A 21492-nucleotide genomic window follows, 5' to 3' on the forward strand; every position below is an offset into this window, starting at 1 on the left:
CACCCAATGGTTTAGCAATCCCCAACATTTGTGTGGCTGCAACAGTGCTGAGACTTCCTGCCTCAGAACACAAAACTAGCTTCTTTGAGGAAGAAAACGTGAGAGTAGGATGCACTATAAGCTGTTGCTTAAACCAGATCAAAAAAAGCCTAAGGGAAAAAAAAAAAAAAAAAAAGCAAAATTCTGAGAAAGAGATAGACCTTACTAAGTCCAGAAAAAAAAACAAAACAACCAAACAAAAAACTGTCTTGTTTTTCTAATTTGCCTCCTCCAGCTCCTGGAATGAAGTTGGTCTGGAGAAACAATTGCAAATATTACTGGCCCACAGTGTCAGGTTATTGGGTGCCAATTATACTGTGTTCATAGCACACAAATAGCCTGTGAAAATGCAGTACTTCAGGCTGCCAACAGTGAACAGAGGCCAAATTTCTCTCACTTGGAACATGAAATTGCAAGATCACAGACGATAAATGAAAAATAAAATGACACAGAGGTTAAAATGACATAGAATAAGATCTTTATCTGATGTTCACTCAGTTTAGGAACTCTGCATTTCTGAAATAAATTAAAACAGAGATAAGATCACAGCAATTTTGGATGACAAGAGATAAACAGAATGGATGTCTCAAAGTTTCGTGGAGAAAAATCACTTTCAACATCAAGTTTGTGCTTTATATAGAACATTAACTAAAGCAAAGTAATAGACCAAATGGTCTGTGATTTATTGGTTCCCAGGAACTAATTTGACCTTTCACTGGCAAAACAGGAATGCTGAGCTACACAGATCAGTAAGTATGTGCAGTCTGAATTTGTGTGTATGCTATATTATTTTACATAGAGTCTGTGGTCCACAAGATGGAAAACTGGCTTGGGTGTATACCTTGACTCTGGAGGCAGATCCAGGAACCCGTAGAATTCCTTCAGTTTCCAAACCTGTTTCCTCAAGCTTGAGCAGCAGCTAAAAGAAGAGACAAAAAACCCAGGAAAATACTCAGAAGCTCTTAATCATTCTCCTGACTTTCTTTTCTGTCTAGGTATCCTTGAAACCAATCTGAAAAAGATACATTTCTATGGAACTAGCTAATGAAATCCAGCCAGCTCATGAAAACAAATCTGCCTAATTTGTCTCCATAGTCCTGATTCTGAAGTAAGGAGTATACAGAGTACAGAAAACTGCTAATGCAATAGGCTCCTCTATCCCTGACTTGAGAGTTGGCACTGCTATAGAACAATTAACACGTACAAGTATTAATGAAACAGCAGATATACTTAAACACAATGGTATTTTGAAGGAAAAATAAGCTCTGAGAAATGTTTAACTGTGCCCCAAGGAGCACAATGGAAAGGTCTACAGATAACATAGGTTTTTTGGAACTGAGAACTCAGATTAGAAAATCATCCCTGGATATTTTATTTTGAAAATTCTGTGAACAGAAGACTAAACATTCCACTCCAACTGGTTATTAAAAAAAAAAAAAAAAAAAAAAGTAGTTTTGATTTCACATCATTTTGAACATTGAGGAAATTAAAAAAAATTCCCAGCATTTAATCATACAGCTCTGGATTTTCATCACCAGATCTGCTTCCTGCCCTAACCTTGATTCTTCAAATTTCCAATGTTATCTTGATAAGGCAGCAGTGAAGCTAACTGAAAAGTCATGTAAATGCCCAAGTTGTGTCAGTTTTTCCCCTGTAATTCCCCAACACTTCTCCTTTTTTCAGTATTTACAGGGAAATCTGTTGCCATTTCGAGTCTGTGTAAATCTGTGCAATTGCACACGTACTTGTGTCTGTGGACCCACCTCCAAGACATCCACAGGGTGTCTCTGTATGGCCAAGCATCTCATTTAAATACCTCTGTCTTGTTGTACAAACCTCAATGAGAAGATACCACTTCCGTTCTGGAAACAGTAGCTAAGTAATACCAATGGTTTGAATTAATGTGAAATTAAAACTCCTGAGATAACTCATCTTTGCCACTTCTGCACACATGTATGTAATTTTACTTGGCTCTCTATTTTAATGAAAAAGGGAAACATTTTTTTCCTGAAGTTTCCTGCATGGTATCACATAACAAAAATCAAAAAGGGTCCTCACCACAGATAAAAACCAAAAAAAGGAGCAGGTTTTCTCTCTTTGTCACAAAGTTTTCAAACCACAACATTCAATCAGTCTGTAGACACCTGCCAGTCTGTAATGCCCGTCAGAAACTTCTCTTATCTGATGACTCTGAGTGTCAATGCAAATGATGGAAAAGCAAATCCTATTGACCAAGCCAGCCAAGTGATACTCACTTTTTGGAAGATAAGGGGTACTTTTATTCCAGGAACCTTCTTTTGATCATTCTCCAACAGTACAGTGAGGGGGACACCGAAAAGACCATTCTCTTAAAAAAAATAACAACAAATGTGAAAATGAGGAAACACAGGCCACATCTTCATTGAAAGCTGATAGGCATGATGGGCATGACTGCAAAGGGGATGCCACACATGGTACCTCGTCCCCGCACCCTCTCCACACGGTTCCTCTTCAGTTCCACACCCAGCGCGTCGTAGAAGGCCGTGAGCTCAATCAGGGACAGGTAGCGGATCTTCTTCATGTCTTCAGGAGAGAGGTCCCCAACCTCTGTCAGTCCAAAACGGCTTTTCCGAACAATGAATTTCTGCAGTAGAGATGGGTTGCATCTTTATTTGCACAAAAGTTACAGGAGGTGAACTTTTGTTTTAAAAGAGATGTACGTATGTGATTGGAGGTCACGTTCAGGTAGATGGATAACAATAAAGAAATGAACCAAAGGCCTGTAGATTGGCCTGTTATGGTGACATAGCTTCCATCCACCTGAACATAAAATTGAGCTTCCTCCTCACCATGGACCCTTGCAGTTTGACTGGGAAGTGGTGCTGGAGCACCTCAGTGCCTCTACTTCAGCTGGGACAAATGACTTATGTGCTTCTTTAAAACTTCTGCCCAGTTTCAGAAGGATGTAGTATTTTGCTCTGCTTCTGCCTTCCTCAGAACATCTTTGAATGCTGTTGAAGTGGCTGACACAGTTAATCATGGATATGGTTCTATACCAATTGTATGTGTGTGATGAATCCATGCCTGCTTTGCACAATGCTATTAATTTATGAGGTCTTACAGGGGAGTTCAAAGTAAAGATCTGAGGGAAAGCCTGGAAGCAAAATTGCTTAGTCCAGAAGCCAATCTGCCAACTTAGTGGTGTTTTTTATTACTCAGGAAAGCATAGAAACAGGACTCCCAGGAGCTAACAAATAATTTGCTCAAGCAGACTTGAACTAAATGATACTGAGAAATTTGGGGGCATGTGAAGATGTCTACATATTTTAGAAACTGCAGTGTCATGGACCAGAGCCAGGAATGTTGTGTCATGACAGATGCCTTTGCACAAATATCAAAAAGAACAAACATCCATCAGTTTCTGACATAATTGTTAGACATAATAACAAAGTCATAGTAAAAAACCTGCTTTTCAAAGGACTGTGGCTCTTTGGTATTGTGTGTTTTTCAAATTTATTGTAATTTAAACCAGGAATTGTTAGTCAGAGGCATAAATAAATAGCATTACAAATCATCTCCTTCCTTTATGGAACTGAGTGGAAACCCAGCCTCTGCTAATGTTTGGCTTCTGGAGATTTCAGCTCAGTCCTTCAATTTTTTTAACAAATCTGGACTCAAGATATTTAACCCATCTTTAAGCAAATCAAACTGATTAAGAAAAAGGCAAACAAAAAAAAAACAAAACCTAAACCAAATCAAAACAAAAATTAAACTTACACCAGATTTCAAAATGAAGAGAATACAAAGGACACCTAGATCATGTAGTATAGGACTTCATAAACTTCACTGCATATGGTCTTTCAAGAGGGGTTAACAATAACTGGGGGAGAAAGACCGTTGGGAATGGAATAATTTATTTACATGCTGCCTGGGGCATTTTTAGCACAGAATATTCCCTCCTTGGAATGAAGCAATTCCACTGTTACCCTTATTCTGATACTTAATATAACCAAAGCTGCATGGGGTATAGCCTTCTGAAGACACATAAAATACTAAAGAGTATCTACACATTTTGATTCCAGTGATGCAAAAGGTGCAAAAGTAGTCAAAATGCACTAAATCACCTTGAGAAAAAGGAAAAAACCCAGACTGTATACATATATTTTCTGGGGTGAAGGAGAAAAATTTCTAAGCACTGCAAAACCAATTAAACAATGATTTTCCACAGTGGCTGACTCCTAGGGTCATTATCATGTGATGCTGTGGTTAATACAAAATTTGGGGATGGCTGTCTTTCTCGTGTCACAATTTTCCAGTGGTTTTTCTTACAGTGGTGTCATACGCAGTTTTGAAGGAGGCTGTGCTATCCTGAAATTAGATTACTAACGTTTTGGCTAAGGATTGTGTCTTATACTTTGTGATGTTGTTTCTATGTGGAACTGTGCAGTGTACTCAGGCTTGTGGTTCTGTAATATCTTCAAGTAAGTCACATGGATCATGGTCCCACATTGGAGAAATCACATGTACTTTGGGGAAATCCCTATGCTCCTGGGGATGGTGAGTTGAGTCTTGTAGGAGTCAGGGGACTCCCTGCTGCAGGGGACATGCTGTTTTATGATATATAATGTCTCTCTGTGCAGCTCTGTACACAGCATCAGTGAATTTGGCTATGTTGTCAGACCCACCCCGGAGAAAGTGTGATGTTGCACATCATCCAGTGCAGCCTCATTGTCCCACCATGGGGAAGGAGGGACAGTCCTGAAAGTAGGGGACTTGCTGGTCAGTGTAACAGAGCAAGAGGTGATTTTTCTCCTGAGGCCCATTATGGTCTGAGTCATCACGGGAAAAAACCAAGTACCACGAGTGGCAGCAGATGAAGTGAAAGGCCAACATCAACAGACTGTTGACTTTATTCAGAGACACTCTGCAACAGCTTGGAATATTTCTTGTGTGGTCTTCTAAGCTCACAAAATTATGTCCTGCATGCAGAGCTGCTCAACTCCAGCACAACAGTGGCATTTTCTATAGCTTATCAATTATGAATCCACAGATCCATCATGTTCAATATGGCATCTTCTCTTCCCTCTTTGCCATCAGTTTCCCTGCTCTGTCAACTGAGAATTGTCTGTGCTGTTGCACAGAAAAATTTGTGAGCGTGCATGTATTGTACTAAAGGCCAAAATCATGATGAGTGCAGAGATACCCTTACTCTACACAGCACAACAAGTTATCCCCACAAAAAAAACCCCAAAACAAACAAACAAACAAAAACAAAAAAAAACCCAACAAAACAACCAAAAAACCAAAGACACAAAAAAAAGCACAGGGATTTCACATAAGTTATGTAATCTACTTAGTATCTTATCATTCAACATAGAAGGTTTTTTCTGCATTTCAGCTTCTTCTTCCTTGATGGAATCTGAGATGGACAACTGACTAATTCTCAGATAATTCAATGTCTGTGTGGATTGTAACAATTTCAGATTAGTCTGGGACCTCAGGACATCCTAACATTCAGGAATTTTTTCCAAATACTTTAGAGCTATTTCATAAATGTCACTAAAGAGGCAGTTGGAAACACTAAATTAATGCTCCAGTTTTCAGTGATGGAAGTTGTGAGGGCTGATGTAAGTAGAAAACTGACTTCCATGACCTCATTCCAGATAATGACACAACTGCTCAGTGCATGTCTGGTTGGACGATAAGGCAAACTCTTCTTGAACAATTCATGTACTATCGCCTATAGTGTGATTGCACTCAATACTGACTGGAAACAGCCAGTACTGCTGCAGGACTAAGGTTTGCTTTCCTTTCCTCCCTTCATCTGCAAAGCAATTTTCAATCCATATGTTAACAAAGGCAGATAATCTGTGGGGGAAAAAAGTAGGAAAGTAGACCAGTAATGAAAATGATTGCTAGCTTTAATGCCAATAAGCAGTTTTTATTTCTGAGTGAAAAAATTGTGGATGATGTGGACTGAGTTACACACCCTCATCTGGGTGCATGTATTCATGATGGGTACAAGTGAAAACCTGTCTTGGATATCCACATTAACTTTGGGAATCAATCACAAGTAGTAGGCAGGCATATTGAGAAGCCTCTACAAAGCACACACTGGAAAGGCCAGATCATGGATCTTAGCAGACTCCAGCATGCTAGGGATATAAAGCAGGAAATTGCTGTGTTAAAGAAAACAATAGAGGAAATAAATGGAGAAGAAACTTACTGGCAAAGCCGAGTCTTCCTTTTTGAACCTCTGGTTTTTGGGCCACTCCTGGGTTTTTGGAAGGACTGTAATGGATTCTGAGAAAGAGACATCATAGGAGAGCTCTTCTGTTATGGATGGGCTGCCTTTATCTATTCCACAGTCTAGACAGCTCTTAGCTGAAAATAAGGGAAATTATATATGAATGATGAATTGCACTTAAGACAAAGACACTAAAAAATTGAACCAAGATGACAAAATTCTTGAGAAAGCAATAAAGGAAGTGCTTCAAAGAGGAATTTCAGTGCAAACCACAGCATGTTCCTGTTTTGTCTCAAGGAAATAACCCCTTAGAAATAAAATCCCTCTTTTTGTTTTAGATTATTTAACTTGTTGCTTTCTGTGAGAAAAATAGTCAAGCTGGAACTTCCTGTTTATCAGGAATTACCAAGTTTTTTACTCCATCCTTGTCTTCCCAGGCCAGCAAACTGTGGTGGCACTTGTCAAAAGAGCAATTAAAAATAAAAGGTCTTGACAGAAAAATGCTGTTGGCACAGTTTCTCAGGTTACTCACGACTTATTTACAATCACAAGACATTGTGCATATATTTTATGTGGTCACATACACATATTTCTCATTGCTGATAGTTTAGGTGGATAGCACTGTAACGGGACAAAATGTACAATATTTCAGTTTGAAAAACACTCTATCTACTGACATTTCTAGTAGATATTGTGAAATGACTTATTGCTCTTCTCTAAAATTTATTCACCTCCTTAAATTACTGGATGTCAGGGGAAAAATTTTGGAATCAGTACAGCTAAATCCAGAAATACGCTATTGTCATGGAGGCCAAAGTGTGATAACATAAATGAGTTCCAGGGCTGCAAACTTTCCTGGTGGATCTCTAGTATCTCAGGTCAAGTTTTAGTTTTCATGTAAGGTTCAGCTCCTACACCCAGCTGGGATGGAATCATAAATTTAATTGAAAGTGAAACAAAATTTCAGCCTCCAGGACTGCAGAGGAGAATTGACTAACATGACACAAGTGTATTCAAAAGCCATGGCAATCAGAAAGTGAATTAAAAAACATGACATGACTTATAATTTTCATTCAACTGTAAATGAAATGATACATTTTCTCTGTATCATTTCATTTACAGTTGCAGGGAGTCTTTTGCAACACCACTTATTTTACAAGTCTGATATGAAAAAAGTTAAGTGTGCTATTAAGTGGCTTCTGAACTGTGGCTTTAGTTGTTGTCTAATGTCATAGCCATTTAAGATGTTTTCCATCTCTCTTTCCACCCTTGGACCTGGGACCACAGACTGCTCATGGTACCCCATGGCATTTGGTTCCCCATCTGTTTCAGTAAAACTGCTTGCAGAGCAGAAGTATTGGCAGAGAAGTTTTTGACACCTAGGAAAATGTCTGGGGCAATGATACAAACATCCAAGGGACTAGTTTAGAAATTTGGGTACTATATCCCTTTAGTTAAGCCCTTAACAATGGTGATGGAAAGAGCTTTCAAACTAAGAGATGGACATTGTCGTGGAAGGTTGCCAACAATTATCCAGACACTGAGTAGAGAAGAGCTATTACTCTCATTAGCACTGCCAATCACTGTCAGGGAAAAGCATTTAAGGGATAACACCATTCATAGATCAGAATAACAGGGCAGAACTAGGAAAATTATAAATTTCTAATGCTACAATTTATGCAGTACTGGAGAAGGAATGTGGAGGAAATATGCCTCTTTGATTTGCAACAAGAAAATACACCAGCGACATATTTTGGACAAATTCTGCATGATAATGCTTACAGATTATTTTTACATTCCCAGCCTTGCAATGATCAGCATTTTTTAGATGCTGATGCCTCAAGGGCAGCAGTTTGTGTCTGTACAATGTTGGTCTTTAATGGGAAACTTTGGTTCCTGCATGACAATAAGCTGACAATGATTTTAGAGAAATATATGCAGCACTACCCCAACGTGAAAGAGGGGACTGACCTCTGAACCACAAAAGGGTCTTTCTGTCTGTCATTTTACTAAGAGGAAGTGAACACTGGTTACATGTTGTCATACTCACAGCTAACTGATTTCCAAACTGGCTTCTGCCCAGGAAGCTGGATACCATTAGAAGATACTGGTGACACTGGAACTGTCTCAAATGTGGGCTGATAGGCAAGGAAAAATGATCAGACTGCAGTGAAGGCAAACGTCTACGGACAGAAACTGCTACAGTTCAAGCAATGGTGTATCATTCTCAGCTTACACTCTCATGACAAGATTAAACAACCTGTTGTGATTCTTCAGAGTATAGTTTTCATAGCCAAGCTTGAGAATCAATCTTCCCCAGACTGCACAGATTTAGACCATGCGGAGGTCAGTAACATTGCAGCTTGCTGTACCTAATGAGTCCTGTCCTATAAAATGATTGGAATTAGCTACGTAAATTGCTGTACAGAAATAGACTAACCAAAAGATCCTCCTCAAATTGTAATTCATCCTGGCTTTAATCATTTTGGCTACAAATCTTTCTGAAGACTCTCTGGCACATGTTGAGTACCTGCTATTCCCAGTGACCTGTCAGAAATCAGTCTGTCTGCTACCTCTTGTGATTTGGGCACCAGAGTTATTTAAAGATGGATGTCCTCCCAAAGGTTATACACTAATACTTTTATCAGTGAACTGCAAAAAAAATTTTGAGGGAACAAAGAAGCATTTTCCATAGTCAAATTAATTTATTTCCACTGCAGAAGTCATTCTGTGCTGCACAGAAGTGGCTTGGCAGCCCAGGGGGTGACTTTCAAGCAGTGTCACCTCTTAGCAGTGGAGTTTTGGCCTTGTCCTCAGCAGTTTTGTGACTCATAAAGACAAATCTGAGTGTGTTCCATGGGCACTAGCAGCTCACTATTTGTTCTTGAGTGAAAAAAAAAAAAAAAACAAGGTCAGGAATTAAAAAAGTGCTCTGAAGGTTACTCAGCGAAAATAACTACAACATTCCAACTCTGTCTTATATTTTTTTCTGCTGCTAGCTGCATGCTTGTGGGAATTCCTGAAGTCCCCAGCTTTTCTCAAACTTGCTGTCTCACACACCCTGAGCCTGATGGAACAGACACAGTTTTCCAACTGAACCTGCAGCTGTAGGGCCCCATGAGCTCTTAATACCAGCTCTTTTAATTGCTCTTTAAATTGTTGAGTCATCTGTTTATCAACAAGTAGCAATGCCTCAGGGGGGAAATTCTGTTTCCCCCAGTTGTAGTAAATGTGTGGGAGAAGCATTCAGCATGTTAAAAATTTCAGATATTTAAAAGATAGGCAGCTCTTCTAATTGGAAGCCTGAAATAAAGTTTTAGTTGTTTTACTCAATCTTATCCTCTGAGCTATTTGGGTAAAAAAGTCAAATGTAACATGAATAAAATCTCTCCTGAGAGAGTCCATTCAATGGCTTGTGAATTTGATAGCAAACAGGAATTGAGTCACATGGACTTCCTCTGCCAAAAGACTGTAAGGACCATAGATTTTTTTTAAAAAGAAAACGATACTTTTATGATAACATCCCACAACATTTACACAGAAAGCTTCAGGATATAAAAAAAACACTATAAATTTCAGGTGGGACTAGAGAAGTGGAGAGGATGGCTAAACTCGCCTAAGTAATTTGGAAAAATCAACCATAAAAGTAGTTATGCTTCTGCTTAAGATCCAGATGGAGAAATTAATGACAGATATTAGCAACTGGCTCATCTACTTTCAGTGCTCAAAATGTCTGACCCTGTGAACAATATTCAGAATAGATTTACAGTCAGTCAAGTTTATTAGGAAAAAAAACCAACAACACTTCCAGCCTTGTTACATGGGTGAAATGAGTCGTGAAGCACCTGCAGTAATCTGGTTCTGATAAGCAGGGCAAAGCTGGCAGACACAGGTACGGAAGATGGAGTGGACTGCACACCTCGGCCTGGCACCCAGCAGGGCTGGCAGCAGGCTGCCCTAGCCTGGGGAACTGAATAATGTGAACCATGCACAATAACTGGGGTACCTGGAAATGTCATATTCTCAGTCCCATTTCACAGCCTTCACAATGAGAGTGTATAATGAAACCAAATCTATGTCTCTTTTGTGAAAATGTCTTCCTTCCCTCCCCCAATTTTTACTTATTTTAATGTTAGGAAGACCTGGAATAAAACCTTGTTAATGCATGAATTTAAAGATCCAGATTATTTCTGTAGAGTAAAAGAAAATTAAAGAAGTTTTGAAGACTTCTCTCAATGTGAAAGACCAAAAATCAAATTGTGTCCTTAAATAAACTGGGACAGCTTTATTCATTTGCCTGGGGCTCCAGCAAAGGTGAGACTTCCCATATCCTGATTTTTAACTGAAAATGATTCATTAGACACACTAAAAATGAGCCCACTGCTTACTGCCACAAATACACAGGAATTTCCAATGGGAAGACAAAATCAGAAGAGCAAGGAGAGGATGGAAATGAGGTAGATAGACAGTTCTTTAGTAGCTACCCTCATTGTAGAAGATGTAAAACCAAATCATTGGAGCACCAAAGAGACCAAATTTTACTTTCAGCCCTGCAGCTAAAGGAAATAAAGGCAAATGAGGATAACCCTACAGCTCTGGCCAGGATACAATTGCCCATGCTTTGAATATATTCATATTTCCAAGCACTGCCATCACAAACACCTTTTCATGCAAATAGCTCTGGGTTAGTAAGTGATTCTTCTTTAACTAGGACACAATTTTGTCATGCATTGCTGAAGTAGAATGCTTGTAAAAACTCTTCAGGAGTTTTAGTTAATTGCAATGCACAGGGTTGGGCTGTTAATGAACACAGAGCTTGATTTCCTCTCTCCAATAACAGAATCAATGTATGTGTGTCTCCCATTTGTATTCTGCTGTTGATTTTTCTAAGCTCTGAGCACTAGCAGAGCCAAAAGCTTCTGATGGAAGCAGCAGGGTAGGTATGAGCAGCAAGGAAAATCAGGCCACTGTGATTAATAAACCATCCAATTTAAAACTCAGTAGTGTGGCTGTCAGTCGAGTCTGCTGGCTGCAGACCTGTCTGAAGCAGAGCAAAAGCACTTCAGCTGGGACAGGCTGCTCTACTTGCCAAGGCATGGATCTTTGTGAGACTGCAGCACCTTTCCAGGACAGGCAACAGTAAAAAATCACAAAATCCGAAGCTACCAAACAAGAACAGTAATAGCTGGATTTCCTTTTATTTCAGTTAATTTTGTCTGTTGAGGGGACGGTCCTGCCATGAGGGCAGGGACCTCAAGGCAGGATGGCTGGAAAAGCACCCTTTGTTCTCTGTTGACCCATGCAGAGCCTGGACACTAGGCAGTAGTAGCAAAACATCTAGCAGGCAGAGTTTTTTCAGAACACAGAGGAAAAAACAAGGGCAAATCTATCCTTTTCTTCCCCCAGTCCAGATGACAAGTAATTTATGCCTCTTTAGGTCCCCTAAATCTCATCTCAGGTGACCCTAGTGAGCTAATCATCTTTTCTCTCATCATTAGCCAAGGAAGAGAGTAATCCATCCTGTGACCCATCCCTCTAGGCTCTTGTGAGTCTTAGGTTGTTGGGAAGAGGGTGTAAATCCATTCTCCTAATGGAGAGGATTATAGAGTTATGTGAAACAATTAGAGCTGGTTTGCTATTTGCAGCATGTTTTGTTTACTTCTAAACTAAAAGGCAGGATGGGTAAGCAAACCTGCATGTAATTTCAAGCAGTCACCTCACAGCCTCTCTTGCTCAACTGTGCTGAAAAGATTTGTCCGTCCTCATCTCCTGCCACTCTTTTCTTTTGGCTGGGTTGTTTTATTGTGCTTCTCTTCCCTAAACTGATTAATCACAAAGATTCACAGGTAGCTGTTAGGGCCATGCCCAAAGAGGCAGAAAAGCTCCCAGGGACTGCTGATACCCCCTTAAAAAGACCGCTTGGGAAATCCTTGAGTCAGGGACACAAGCCCTCCTGAAGTGTGTTTATCCCTGAAGGGCTCATAATTAGGACAAAGTTTCTAAATCCTGTAACAAGCAGCAGAGATAGGAGCAGCTGTGAAAAGGAAAATGAGAGTGAGTGTTGGGGACTTGCAGGCTTTTAGAAATACAATGTTTCACAGTCTGTTGGAGGGAGGTGATGGTGTGCTCTGCAGTTGGGTTTGGGCATCTGGGTTTAACATCTAGGTCAGCACCTGCAGAACTGCATATTTTTGTGGGAAGAAGAGCTAGAAGACTTAATTACTTATTTGATCTTATCTTTTAGACTTTAACAATACAGAACTAGTAAGCGAACTGAATTTTGGAGGAGATAAGACACTGATTTGAAGGGCAATTGCTCTGAAGATCCAAATTCCTTTTACAAATGAGAAACATTATCAAGTGAGAAGGGGAAAATAAGCAGGTCAAAAATAAATCAATAATGTGCCCATCTGAGAGGAAAAGTACAATGCTCATTTGGCTGATTGAAATTTATTAGGAAACTTAAGCTTTTGTAAAAAAAATTTAAACACCTTATGGTTTACAAATACTTCAATCAGAAGAAGTAAGCTAATATAATTAGAAGGTCCACCAGCTTTTTAATGGTCATGCAAACATGCCTGATATCTCTCAGGAAAGTTAGTCTGCCCACAGGAAACTACTGGATGTTTCTGGATATATTTGTGGGATATGCACAAGAGGTACAAAATAATCCAGGTGTTTAATTTGGAAACAAATAGGTTAACTATCTGGACATTATATCTTTGCTATTTTAATATAACTATGCAGCTGCAATTTTGTTCCCAATTTTTTTTTTTAATAATCCAGGATATCAAGCCCTGAGGAGATGGTAGAACAAACAGAAAAGGACAAAGAAATACCATAATGAAAAATAGTTTCTTGGAGTCCTATAATGGCAACAATTTTAATATTCATTTTAAAGGGGAGCTTGTGATCTTACTGGTGACTCCCATTTAAGATATCATGAGTGATAAATGCAAAATCACATGTGTTGCTTTGAGCAACGAACTAAATTCACGCAGTTGACTGCGTTCACCAGAATCAAAACATGCACTGACAGGAACTAGTACGTTCAGAGCTATCCTCAGGGGAAAAATGGATGAGACCTCCTGAGGTACTGCTGATTTCTGAAGCCATGAATCAAATGAACAGTTAATAGGTGTTCATTTGCTATATAAGTGAAATGTAACTGCCAGTGTACAAGTTACAATCATGCTGGCAGGTGTTTAATTGCTTATGCATATTCGAACCCCAGTTGCTTCATTAGACAAGTTTTACTTCACCACTGAGACTGCCGAGTAAATAGCAAGTGTCCCCAGAAGCCATCAAAATTTTGAATAGCTGCCAAGAGTAACTCACCAATTTCCAAAAAATAAAGGAATAAATATTAGTCTTGACATGAGGTTGCAGGAGGAAGGCTGGGAACAGATACAACTTTGTTACAGGTCAGTTACAAAACTGTGTACCATTGTATTTGGTTTCTTCCTTTCCTCTCAAATGTACTGTATACAGTAAAAGACTGGTCTTAGGGTCAGAAACTGCTACAGGCTGTCTGTACATAGTCACCAGGAAAGGGTTCCTGTCTGGCAGAAACTTTGATGAGCTACTTGCAAATTGCATAAAAATTAAGATCAAAGGCATGCATGAGGATACTTACAGAAGAGTCACCGGTGCCAAAGATGTCTCGCACATCCCGGACTGTGTGCTTGTTCTTCTTCCTCAGGGTCTGAGTGTAGGTGTTGTACCTCTTCTGTACAGCAGCAGCTTGAGTTCTGGTCAGAGTGGACAGCAGGGCTTGGCCATCCTCCTCCTCAGCTCCTGAGATCAACGTGGATAAACCTACATCTTGCAGCCATTCTGCCTCCAGCTCCCCTTCTGTGGAGGAAGAGAGCATGTTAAGAAGCCTGATAAGGAAGGGAGAGGGGACTGAAGGAAAAGAGTTGGCATGATGGATTGCTACCACAGCCTTTACCTTGAGGATACTCTAATTCCAACCCTTCTTAGGCCACACGTGCAAGTTAAGTTAGTTTTGTAAACATATTGTCAATTTTCAGTTTGTTCAGAGTCTGCACAAGAGAGGCTTATGAGGAGAACAGAAGAGGCATTTCATCAGCATATGTGTGTGAAGAAGGCAGCAGAGTAACCAGCCAGACAAAGCAAGGTCCCTAAAATTAACTCCTAATTCCAAAGCATAAATCCCCTCAATTACCATTTATACCACATTCACCATTTGTGGCATGGTGTACTGGAGAAAGCCATTTAGCTGATGGAAATAAAATCAGTACTCCAATTCAAATAAACAAAAATTCTGGAGGTGCGTATGCAATAGAATAATGTATTTGCAAACTAATGATGCAATTTCAGATTCCAGAGTGTTGGCTGGTAGTTAGCTAGTGAAGAAGCCACACTGACAGAAGGGTGATGTCCACCAAGTCCAATTGCTTGTTTTGAACAAGATGATTAAGAACCAGAGCTGCTCACTAAAGAACAAGGGTCAGGAAGAAGGGGTAGGTGTCTAAGAGGTCATGCAGGGAAGGAAGATGCAGAAATAGCCATCTTTGCATGCTAGTTATTACCCTAACTTCTAATTATTAAAGACTCACTAGCACTGTACACTCCAGTGTTTCTTGGTATCTCAATTAGTGACTGATACCTTCTTTGATCTGTTCAATACCTGCTTCCCAACAGGTTCAATAATGCAATTGTTTCCATAGTGAGGTTATGCATTGTGGTAAGAATTTTCTATCCTGGCTCTACTGGACATGGCATATGCACCTGGCATCTTTTCATACCTGCAGTCCCCTCACTACCAAAATCTGTCCATGTGAAGACAATATAGGTTTCCAGCTTACTTCCTGTTACCTGAAATGAATATGCCCTGTCATTATCTGACTGTGAGAAGGTCCCAATCTACCTTCTTTGAATCATTCAGTAATTTTAAATTTTTCTGTCACTGCTTTTTGATTTGTCTTCTTCTTAAAATAAACAGTCCTAGTCTTTTAAAATCTCTCTTCATGTAGGAAGATTTTGAGGTCCTTCATTTCAATTTTGCGAGCAAACCTAGCTCAGCAGTAAGCTGCTTGACACAAGACAGTAATTTCATTCCAGCTCTGACTGAAGAAGAGGTACTACAAATAAACATGTCAAACAGGAAATGGATTAATTTGCAGCATGTTCCATAAAACAACTCGTCAATGCACTTATTGTTCTTGCCAGTCTTAATGGCAGGTTGGTATTTCCACTCTCCCTTTATTGCCTCTTCTTGACATCAGAATGCAGGCTGATTGATGGACACCAGTCTGCTGCACTTTGGCAGTTAGATACACAAAAGAGAAAATTATAGGACTGGGCTGTAGGGACAAGCAAAAGCATCTTATGCATGTGCTATCACTGACTTCATTGTTAACTGCCCTGCCTCACTACAAAACACTACAAAAATAGCTGCTTCTAAACCCCTGCTCTGTGTTAGACAGTGATGTGACCAGCCCTGTATCCCATGAAATAGCTTGTCTCTGCTCTTATCCTTTCCACATCCAGACAGGATGACAGACTGTTCCTTTTCCTTCTCTGTATGCTTTGAACCAGCAGTACTCCTGCCATTTTCACTCTTCTTTCTAAGAAGGTCTCTTCTGTTTCTCATGTGCTGCTGTTGGAGCCACATATGTCTGTGTTTCAGCTTTTAAATTATATTAATTTTGGCTTTTGTCCTGACATGTTCTTCCCAAGAATAGAGCTTGTAATCAAACTTGTTATGAAAAATAGCAGGGCAGACATGAAATTCTGCGTGCTTACTAGTCATCCTGTGACTTGTTTTCTCTGGCTTTTGCCTTTTCCTGTTTTCCCCTTTCCACACAAACCACAGACTAAGACATAACAGCAATCAGAGGAGTAAAACTATTAAAGAGAAGAAATATACACATTAAAAAATGGTCAAAATTTTATGACACATTTGTATTAAATTAAGGTTAACCCCCCCCCACACACACCCCCCATGTTGTTTTAGAAAGCATTATTTTTATAGTGATATAGCTAAGTAGCTATAGTAGCTAATACAGCAGGGTCTTGATACTGTGTTTGATTCTGCTCCACCAGAAGATAGATGATTGAGAGAGTTATTCTCTTTTTCTCACAGAGCTTGCTAGGAAAGAGGCATGTCTTGCTTTGAATCACAGATAAAACCTTAAATAACTCACAGCATTCAAGCCCTGTAACAAAAGCTGTAAAGCAAATTTACACAGCATGGACATCTTAAATACACCATGACTTCTCCTCCCCTACATTTTCATCCCTTGTGTCACTTGTCATGATCTTCTGTTCTTTTTTTGACTATATTTGCTAACATCAACAGAATAAGTGTGCTGTTGTCTGCCCTTTGCACATGATGTCTGGCAAATCACAATGAGGTTTTGACAGTCATGCCTGCCTGGCTTCTATCACCCTTTGGCCTTCTTCTTAAGGATATTCATCTCCTCCTCTCAAATACGTCTCAAAAGGGTGATGAATATTTGCTTTTATTTTGTCCTGAGGGTTTCCACATTGATTTTTGGTGTTTTGATTGTTGGCAAGGAGCATTATCCTATTAGGACCTTAATAGAACTCACTATTATTTCCAAGATTTATAATCCCAGACTGAATATATTTCTGATGTTAATAACTAGGACAAACACTGCCTGATTGTGTGTGGGTGTGTGAAATACCTACACATGTGTTTAAGACAACAGTATTATGGTAAATGAAGTGTGGAGATGTATTGCATTTTGACTTGCATTCTCATTTTTAATTCAGGGCAGAGGAGAAAAAATCAATGTGATGTAATGAGGTGTACTCAGACAAAGGGTAACATGGGACTGCAGCAGAATTCAGGCTATTGAGAAGATTTAGTTCAGCAGTGATGAAACCGATGGAAAAGTCTCTGGAAAATAAGCTCCTGTATTGCCTTGTCCTACTAAGTTACCCAGCTTGGCAGCTCACAGATTTGTGTCATTCCCCTAACTGTGCAGACAAGTCAGGGACACCTGTGAGCTCCTGCTGACAAGCATTGCATGGAGGAGGCACCAAGGGGCTCACAATCTCTTTATGGAGTCTCCAAGACAAAGAGTACGATCAGACAGAAATTTTATCAATTAGGAACAGAGGAGTGCAGTCTAGACTTAAGCTGACTGACCATAACCCTCACAGCAGACCAAGATTTCTGGTGAACTGGTCTTTTCCCTTTGCTTCCAGGAAAGCCCAGCTGGAAAGTAGTGAATGGGAGGTGTTTCCTATGGAAACAGTACATGGCTGGAGCTAGATACCTCTGCGTAGGTCATTCACCATGACTGGTCACGCATTTCATTGCTTAATAAAGTAGTACTTTCCACCATTCTTCCTGGTAGCAGAATTAATGACATCCCATTGCATGTCAAGGTAGGAAAAACACATCATCACTCGTGTTAATAATTGTATGGAAAGAACACACCATCATTTCAGAATCTATCCCTACATCAGTATTTACTGACCAGTGGCCAGGAGCCACAGAAGGGTTGCAGCAGTTATCAGCAGGTCACAACCTCGGAAGAAATTTGGTTTCATTGTATAGTAACAGCTGGTATTTTGTGTTACACACAAAATGGGGTCCTAACTGGAAAAAAAAAAAAAAAGAACCACTGTTCTAGGAGTTATCAAATCATCTAACACAAAGCTGCACTGCAACAAGCTAGCACATATTGCATGTTTTTCCAAATACAGTACTTAACAAGAGAGGGGAAAACATTAAGGTAACAGAATGAAGCAGTAATACCTTCAGGACACGTTGTGACGAATTAATGTGGTCAAACTGTGGAGTCTGAATGATGGAGGCATCCCTACATTCAGACTTATCTCTAAACTCTCCTTGAATGATATCTTAATTGGGCAGTCTCAGAGAAACAGGCAGGTATCAAATTCCTGATAGCAGAAAATGACATTGAACCGAAAACTGCTTCAAGACTTTAATCTGAATCATATCCTACCAGAAGCCAGAAAGTTTAAAGTTCCAGCATGCTAAATCAACATTTTGCTACTTTAAATATTTTGGTTTAGTCCATTTAAAGCTGGAAATTCAGTTTTCACTGAGTGCCTCTCTTTTCTGAATTACACTGTATCTGTCCTCCTGAAGCACAAATAAAATCAATGCAACGAACCTTACTTCAGAAGTTAATTACTGGCTCCAGTGCATAAACCAAACACTTACTGTTTTTTGCCAGTGATTGACTGTGATGTTCAGAAGTGGAACTACAATGATCACAGACCCAGACTAGTATTTCTGCTCAGACAGAGTGACACAAGGAAGGAGATCATGACTCTTCAGAGAGGAGGCAAAGCCAGTGTATGAGGAATAAACGGTGTTCATGTGCTCACCATCAGCAGGTTTGAACTCCAAGAGCATTGCTTCTTCTGATCCATCTTCTCTGCTCTCCTTGATGCTCTCTACTTCACACCAGAAGTCCTCCATGGAAGTGCTGTCCATGGAGGCCTGTGAATTGGAGCGACTGAAGGCAGGAGGTACTGACTCATTGGAAAGCATCCTGTTAATTCTTCGACAGCGAGAGAGAGACTTTCTGAAAAGAGAAATGATACAAATAAAATCATCTTTCTATCATGCTAACTTGTGCCATGCAAATGGAGCAGGCAACCAGTGACTATTGTACCAGGAAGTAGGGAACAAGATTTCAGAGGCCAAGTACACATTTCTGATAATTATCATGATGTCTGTCGCTCACAACAATTATGGCTGGACATGTATTTCACATTTAATAATTTATCTCTTTGATGTCCATCTAAAGAGAACTCAGGAAATGCAATTTCTATTTCTAATACTGGTATCCATCTAAAGAGACACTGGAAAATTATTTTCACTTCTTTTAATCTCAGTCTCTCTTTCTATCCCCTCCTGTTTTGCTTACTGGCTGAAATGCTTCAGTAAAAACTCTACGGAAAAACAATGAGACTTAGGAACCCTGAAATATTTTACAAACTCATCTTTACTCCAAAAGAAGAATTAAAAGCTTGAAAGATTTTAATTTGGAAAAATAATTATTTTTATTTGAAAATAATTTTTAAAAGATTTGGGGTTTTTTTTGTTAGTTAAAATAATTGAAAACAAAATTTCACTGAATTAAAATAGCATATTCTAGGTCAAACAGAGGTTTTGATCACAGGTTAAAAAAAAAATATGATTCACCAAAAATCAAGTTTCAAGTTAAGATTCAACACAGGGGTTGAATTAAAATTAAGTCTGTTCCTTACTCTTTTGCTCTTGTCTTTTCCCCACTGTAAGTACTTGCAGCTGATATAAATACTGCAGCTTATACAAATTCATTCAAAATCTTATATAACACCCACCATGAAAATTGTTTGACTTTGCTCTTTTGCGTTATTATGGCTGCAATACTGTAAACAGATTGTGTTACAGTATGTGTAACTGCAGTAGGTACAGTAATCAGTAGTAATAACCACAACAATATTTGTACAAAGGAGTTAGGAGGTAACACAATTTTGGCAGAGAGCTAGACCATGGGAATTAATGGAAAATTCTGACATAAGGTCTTCTGACCTTCACTTATCTGATTAATTCAAATGCAGTTTCCCTTTCTCTTCCTTTTCTGTATGGCATGATCCTGCCAACATGCCTTTGTTTAAAACCACAGGCATCACTTTTACTCCACTAAAATAAAGGTACTTCCTTTCCAGTGTTTCCCTCCTTATCAAAGTTTTCCTATTGGATATATAAACAATGTATTATTTCATAAAGCTGACTGAGCATGCTTCTCCCTCATTGTGCAGCTGCCTCTGCTTCATCCTTCCCTGCCACCAGTGAAAGGCTGGATGCTTCCCTGGGGCTTGCAGAGGCTCCTCACTTTAACTGGGCAGGTCCTTCTGGCCTAGGTCTGAGCCCCAGGCTGGGGAGCTATGGTGGAAAGAACAGAGCACAACAAATCCAGCTTTGGACATGATCAGGCTTTACAAAAGGCCAAGCTCAGGCCTTTGCCTCTTTTTGAACACTCATGGGTGCAGTATGGACAATACATCTGCCAAATCAGCCCCTGTGCTCTTGGAAACAAAGCTTTCTGATGGGTGACAACATTGCAGCAGGAGAGAACACACTATGGGGTGGTGGAGACACCTTCTCTGGGAAGAGAAGTGCTATCTTCTGAGTTTCTTTCCATTTCTCCCCTCATAAACAGTTTGTTTGCATTAAAACACAGTGCTGAAACTGCTATGTTAATTAGAACAAGCCACAGTCACCAAATGCAAGAGGAATTTGTGACACAAGTGTGGTTAAAATGCTTTCGCTGTAGCTCTCCCTCTGGGGAGATGTTTCAGTCAGCTTTTGTTCCCAAAGCCTCACACGGCTGGGGTACCTGATAAATTATAACCACTGGAATTATGCATCAGGACATGTCAGCCTCTGGGGTTTTTGTATGGATTTCTCTTTCTTTTATAGATTCACTATGTCTCTTCCTGACATTAGCAAGTAAGAAAAATTCAAGGATCACTGGACGTAAGTATGATAAGTTGATACTGTACCAAGCATCCCCGAGCAGAGGTTTTAACCAGCAGAAGCAGAACCCCTGAGAAGCAGACAGCTGTGAGCCAGGTGGGATGGGGCAAACAGCACCCACCAACCAATTGCTTGTTGCTGTGAAAACCTGAGTTCTTCCATTTAAAAGGTGATAGTGAACACAAATATGGAAAAAGGAAAAACTGGCTGGTATTTTAATGGTGTTTGGGGACCCTGTGCACTGGACATTGTGCAAGCAGAGAAGATGCCAAGGCCTGGTGTCTGTTCTGCTTCTCCCTCACCAGCCTCCTCTTCAGCTCAGGGCCTAAGGCTCTGACACTGCTGCTCCCTGAGAAATTCATGTCCCTGCTTAATATAAACCTTTGTGGAAAGTAAGTCCCTACACATGCTATACAGCACAGCCCAGAGTTCCTGAGCCAGCAACTGCAGGAAGGAGTGCTCTCACCATTCTGGAATCAAACATGAGTTGGATCAGAAAGCCCTGATAGCATCACTGGCTCCCATCCTTTATGTTGCCGCCAGCAACTTCAGGATCTTGTCCAGGGAAGCAGCAGGATTCTGGGGACCAGCATCAAACACCAACAAGACGGGCCCCCATTCACGAAACCATTTATTCAGCATGGGAACAAAGTCAGGTCCAGAACAGAGAGCCCCGAACAGAGGCACAGCAGGGGTTTTTGAGGGACAGAACCCCCGAGGGTCCCCA

General features: G+C 40.0%; 1 protein-coding gene across 2 annotated transcripts in view; it reads right to left on the reverse strand.

Annotated features, from left to right (window-relative positions):
• The window catches only part of ARHGAP28 (Rho GTPase activating protein 28), a 78750-nt gene that overhangs the window by 16535 nt on the left and 40723 nt on the right, over positions 1–21492 (reverse strand). For both annotated transcript variants that reach the window (XM_015618694.3, XM_015618693.3), the window contains exons 2-8: positions 18623–18822; positions 13902–14119; positions 8316–8403; positions 6245–6402; positions 2497–2662; positions 2295–2386; positions 881–958 (exon numbers count right to left, since the gene is read on the reverse strand). In XM_015618694.3, coding sequence (XP_015474180.1) covers positions 881–958; positions 2295–2386; positions 2497–2662; positions 6245–6402; positions 8316–8403; positions 13902–14119; positions 18623–18822 — 1000 coding nt within the window. The remainder of the gene's footprint in view (positions 1–880; positions 959–2294; positions 2387–2496; positions 2663–6244; positions 6403–8315; positions 8404–13901; positions 14120–18622; positions 18823–21492) is intronic.

The sequence above is a fragment of the Parus major genome, chromosome 2 (genome assembly GCF_001522545.3).
Source record: "Parus major isolate Abel chromosome 2, Parus_major1.1, whole genome shotgun sequence".
NCBI lineage: Eukaryota > Metazoa > Chordata > Aves > Passeriformes > Paridae > Parus > Parus major.